We start from the raw sequence: 5190 nt of genomic DNA, 5'->3' as shown, positions 1-5190 counted from the left end.
TCCGTGGTGGATCAACTATTTAGTAGAATGGGACGGACCAACCTATCAACTTGCTTGGTGGGTTGGGAAATCTCCAACCCAACCTAATCGAATGCGGGTTGAGAGTTTGACGGGCCAACCCCGCGGGCCTATAATTTTTTTAAAAAAACTTTCAAATTTTCGACAAGCTTCTGCAGCTTGATATGAAACCTTTAAAAGGAGAATGAAAAATTACAGTTTAAGATAAATTCACAGAAAATATTATTTGAAAAAGAGATTGGTGGTTTGCAAGAGACAATTAGAAAGATTAAAACAGAGAAGAGTGAGATAGATGGATTGTGGGCTATGCAAGAATTGGTAGTTGTTGATTAGCAGAAGCAACTTTCAATGCTTCATGCTAAATAATATTCAGCCATATATGACCTCAATCACATGATCAATAACATCGATAGCTAATTAGAAAAACTTTCATATCTTAAACCATATCGTGCCCTTCTTCACGTTCACGAGCATGCGTTTCTCAATATGGGGCCAACCCAAGCCCGTCGCGGGTCAACCCGCGCGGGTCACGGGCCTAGGCAGGTCGGCTCGCGGTGGACTTCGGTTGATAAAATTTTAACCCATCCACTTAATTGGCTTAGTGGGACAGGTCAATCCAACGGGTCCAACTTAAATTGACGGTTCTAGCGACATGTTTGAATATAATAATAATAATAATAATAAAATTAGTAACAGAACACTGTAAAAAAAAATGAAGGATGGGACCCACTCCAAATTGCACAGCGGCTCCACTAGTTTTGATCGTCCTTAAGAGTACGACTTCTCCTATATAACCAATCAAAATACCCTAGACCTCCTCCTCCTTCCGCAGCTCCATTCCTCCTCTTCTTCTATTCGATCTCCTCCTCCCTTCCTCTCCTCCACTCCCTTCCCGCGGTTGTACCACCGTTCTCGCCCATATGAAGAGCAACAGCGCCCGCGAGGGTACTAAGTTGGAGCGGAAGACGTTGGAGAAGAACCGCCGGATCCTGATGAAGAACTTGTGCATGAAGCTCGCTTCCCTCATCCCCAAACAGCATTGCGACAGAACAAAGGTGCCCGATTTACTTATTTCGCCGTGACTTTTCGTCCCTTCCTTTGCTATCTCGTATCTATTTGTTCTTTGCCCCCCTTCTGTTGGTGAGTTGACCCCCATTAGGGCTATAGCCCAGCTGACTCCGCCTGTTGAAAGCTAGTTGTTAGGATTTTAAATTAGCAAGTAACCATTATTATTAAACAATATGACACTGAATTCTAATCATATCGTTCAGTAAAATTATCTTTTTTTTTTTAAAAAATTTCATAGTTATTTTATTATTAACTATTAATCACATACTGTACTTAATAAATAAATAAATCGAATCTTCAAACATTAGTTGAAGGTGCTGATTTTTTGCCACATGATTTAAAGAATATGCGAATCAAGTTAATTTGGATTTTATTTAGCAAAATTATAGCTTTAATTGGATTAAACCGATTCACTCCATTTAAAACCAGTTAGAATTTTTTTGAAAAAATATACTTTTTTTTTAATCCTCTTCCACGTATATACCATACTAAAATACATTCAACGGTATACCAAAATTTTCATTACCGTATTTATTCTTTGGCCCCATTCTTAGACACCGCCAAATTGAAATTGTCTGGGCGAGCCGATCCCCCTCTTTTTATTTTTATTTTTATTTTTATGGCGGATGTCCAAGCGTGGGATCAGATCTAGGGATGGTTAATTTTCTCTTTTTAAAGTTTCAAAAGTTTTTCTTAAGGTATTGTTTAAAGTCCGTGCGAAACATGCGTTATTATAATAATCTCTCTCAGCTTCGATGGCGTCGTTTTTTGTCTTATATTGAATGAAATATACAACCTCAGTTGGAATCTTTCCCCGGAAGCTGATTCCTCATTTGTTTTTTTCTTGAATTTTATATTTAAAAGTGACTCTGCTGGTGCGATATCTACAAAAGCAAATAATTCAATGTCACATGGGAATGATGACCGCCTGGATTAGATAGGTATAGAAGTCACTGCAATTGTGCATGATGCAATAAATAATCTCAGCAGGTAGAAACCATTATCACCTCCTAAATGGATATGAGTTTGTTAGCCACCCAAGTAATTAGCATGAATTAGCATATTTTTTCATTTAAGTAGTCAGACTGTAGATAAATGATCTCGATTTTGAATATTTAGATGCTTATATAGTGTCGGACAAGCTGCTGTTTGCATGCTCAATTCTCGGTATTTTATCGGTGCAGGATATGTTGAGCCAACAAGATCATTTGGATCAAGCCACATCTTATATCAAAACTCTTAGAGCAAGGATTGAGAAGATGAAGGAGAGGAGGGGCCGAAAGATGAACATCCAAGAATTGGACATAGAAATTGACAGTGGGACTACATCATCAGAGTTCAAATTGCCCGTCCTCGAAATAAGGCACCAGGATTCCGACTTAGAGGTGGTTCTTGTAAGCGGGCAGGAGAAGAGGTTCATGTTCCACGAGGTGATTAGTATTCTTGAGGAAGAAGGAGCACAAGTTATCAATGCCAACTTCTCCATTGTGGGTAAAAAAATCTTCTACACATTGCATTCCCAGGTACGGGCTGTGACATATTTCACTACTATGTAGTGAACAATTTTGGTTTCTGTTTCTCATGATAAATAGGTTGATAAGGTTAGATTTTCCTTTAGTCGAAGTTTATAAGCTTATCTGAGAACACCATTGTTAACTTTGCTTGTGATATCTTGGTGTTAGAGCAGTGCTAATTTTGATCCTATTGAGACATTTGGAAACAATTGCTTGTGCATGGTTGAGGCACAATTGAACCTCATATGCTATTAGTTGGGATGATTCTTAGGTTAGTCTCATATGGAGAGTTGTATGATGGAAGAGATCTATAAGCTTACTTGAATAATCTACAAGCATCATTGGATCATGGTTATGCAAACCTGATAAAATGAACGTATCAATTCTCTCATCTATGAAGATTTTGACATGTAATGACAATTAATAATTTAATTTCATTAGTCACGTACCCATCCATTTTTCACATGGTGGAATGCCTTCATTGTTGTCTAGTTTTTTCTTATGTTAAAAAAGAAATAAGGCTTAGCTTGTCTAAGTCAACAAGAATATTTTTATTTGGATTAGAAGAGGAAGAGAACACTTCTTATCTTCACCTGTCTCTTTGAGTTTATATGTTGTTCAAAAGAATTCTTGTTTAAAGGCACTTAACCTTCTCTTATCCTTCGCTCCGACTAGATTTGGCTTAACGAACTGCTGCTTCGTTGTTGCAGCCAGTGAGCTCCAGACTGGGGCTAGATGCTTCAAGAATAACTGAGAGATTGAACCAACTGATCAGATGAGATCAGCATTCATCTGGAGAAATCACTTTACTCCAGAATTATTTGCCCATTGATGTACCTAAGCAATATAGATATGAATTAGTGTTTGAGGAAAAAGATGAAGAAAAACTAGAGCTTGATGAGGAAGGGTGACTGTATAATATTATAATATATAATAAGTTTGTCAACACAACTTCTATTTTCGTATCCTAGCAATGTGTATGCGATTCATCTTGAAGCTAATCATGGCTAATTGCCTATTGTTAGATTTCCAAATAAATATATATCGTTTTTGATATGGATTATAACTTGTATGAGATATTCCAAATAATCATTTGACTAATATCATGTTGCAATTTGTGTGTTAAATTTCTAAATCGTCTGACAAAGTCCAATGATATGGTCATCGATGGAAATTATGATCCAAATATTTAGCCTTGAGTTCACAGTTACAAGTTTGACATTCAACTATATTTTAATTGTCATGATTATCATTTTTAGAATTATTAGCATATACTATTCTAATATTAAAATAAATATGCACAAATTCATTAGAAAGTTATAGAGACACTAGGGAGCGAAGATCCTGATGAGTAAATATTAAATAAGGAATTTTTAGTGTATATAAGTGATGCTCTGGATTTATCAACTAAAAAACCCTTTATTGTATACCTTTGTAATTGATTACTTTGACATAAAATACAACATAAATGCAAGTGTGTTACAAACGTGTTATGGTGCAGTGGCAACGATGCTCTGGTAGTTTTAAGCATCCATCCACGATTTAAATCTTAGCTACGATGTAATGTAGGGTGATTTGATGTTGGCTGATGAGTGATGAGATATTTATATTTTTAGATTTATGTTGATTATTGGTAAAAAAATTTTATAAGACGGAACGGATTATCTATAAAAATTAGTCAGTTTAAAAAAATTAACTATATGGGTTAAGAAAAAAAATAGAAAAAGGTGCGTTACAAACATCATGAGTTTTCCCCTTCCTTCTCATAAATAACCTCCTAAAATGCCAAAGCATCAGAAACAACATTATTGTATCTGACATCGCCCTGGCGATAAAAGAATTCGACAAGTTATATATGTTTTTAAAATAGATATTAGCTCTCATAATCGGATTAATTCTGAAGGTGAACGACCCGATTCCACAAATTGACTATCAGATATATTCGGGAAGTGCAGATGAATCGTGGCCAGCGGATTAACATCACAAGTAATTCGAGCACTATGAATATTTGATATGCTCCGCGAGAGAATCAAACCCTCACTTACGATCTCTTTTCCTCTTTCTTTTCTTAATAGTTTGCCTAATTCAATCCTTATCAATTTTAAAACCGTAGTCTCTCGTGTTCCCGGATTATGATCAAAATCACCCAGAGAAATATCGAAACAAGGCAACTGGTTAATGATAGTTACAGCCAATAGAGAGACAACTGTTAGTAATCGCCATTGCAGTCGACAGTGCATGTAGCGGTTGGTCGGATGGTGACAGGTACTCGAAAAAGAAAACAGATCCTTTGTCCCAAGATTCTTATGTCCTCATGTTTCCTCACCGATCGAACGGTCATGATATCCTTGTGATGTGCACTGCATTCTTGAGATGTGATCTAACCCGTCCGATCGATGAGAGGACATGGGGACACGAGAATCTTAAGACAGAGGATCTGATCTCCTCGAAAGAGCCCTGCCAATTTCACATGGACGACCGGAAACTCCAATATAAACGAGCGTAGGTGATGGTAAAATATAAATATATATATATATATATATATATATATATATATATATATATATATATATATATATATATATATATA

General features: G+C 36.2%; 1 protein-coding gene across 2 annotated transcripts; it reads left to right on the top strand.

The window, feature by feature from the left end:
- Nucleotides 1-827: 827 nt before the first annotated feature.
- On the top strand, nucleotides 828-3666 carry LOC121970060 (transcription factor bHLH167-like). 2 transcript variants are annotated; one of them, XM_042520466.1, is made up of 3 exons: nucleotides 828-1073; nucleotides 2271-2609; nucleotides 3311-3666. In XM_042520466.1, the coding sequence occupies exons 1-3, from the start codon at nucleotides 939-941 to the stop codon at nucleotides 3377-3379; spliced, it is 543 nt and encodes a 180-aa protein (XP_042376400.1). In that variant the 5' UTR covers nucleotides 828-938; the 3' UTR covers nucleotides 3380-3666. The 2 variants fall into 2 exon arrangements, with proteins under 2 accessions (XP_042376400.1, XP_042376401.1); XM_042520467.1 differs by having other exon boundaries at nucleotides 3276-3666.
- The last annotated feature ends 1524 nt before the right edge of the window (nucleotides 3667-5190 follow it).

Source organism: Zingiber officinale, chromosome 4A (genome assembly GCF_018446385.1).
Source record: "Zingiber officinale cultivar Zhangliang chromosome 4A, Zo_v1.1, whole genome shotgun sequence".
In the NCBI taxonomy this organism is placed as follows: Eukaryota; Viridiplantae; Streptophyta; class Magnoliopsida; order Zingiberales; family Zingiberaceae; genus Zingiber; species Zingiber officinale.
This window is presented reverse-complemented; position numbering and strand designations above follow the sequence as displayed.

What these genes read in the sequence shown, in the direction of transcription:
- LOC121970060 (XM_042520466.1), top strand. Translation starts at nt 939, where the DNA reads ATGAAGAGCAACAGCGCCCGCGAGGGTACTAAGTTGGAGCGGAAGACG. An exon ending in AGCATTGCGACAGAACAAAG is followed by an intron (nt 1,074 to 2,270) that starts GTGCCCGATTTA and finishes TTATCGGTGCAG; the next exon opens with GATATGTTGAGCCAACAAGA. An exon ending in TCTACACATTGCATTCCCAG is followed by an intron (nt 2,610 to 3,310) that starts GTACGGGCTGTG and finishes TCGTTGTTGCAG; the next exon opens with CCAGTGAGCTCCAGACTGGG.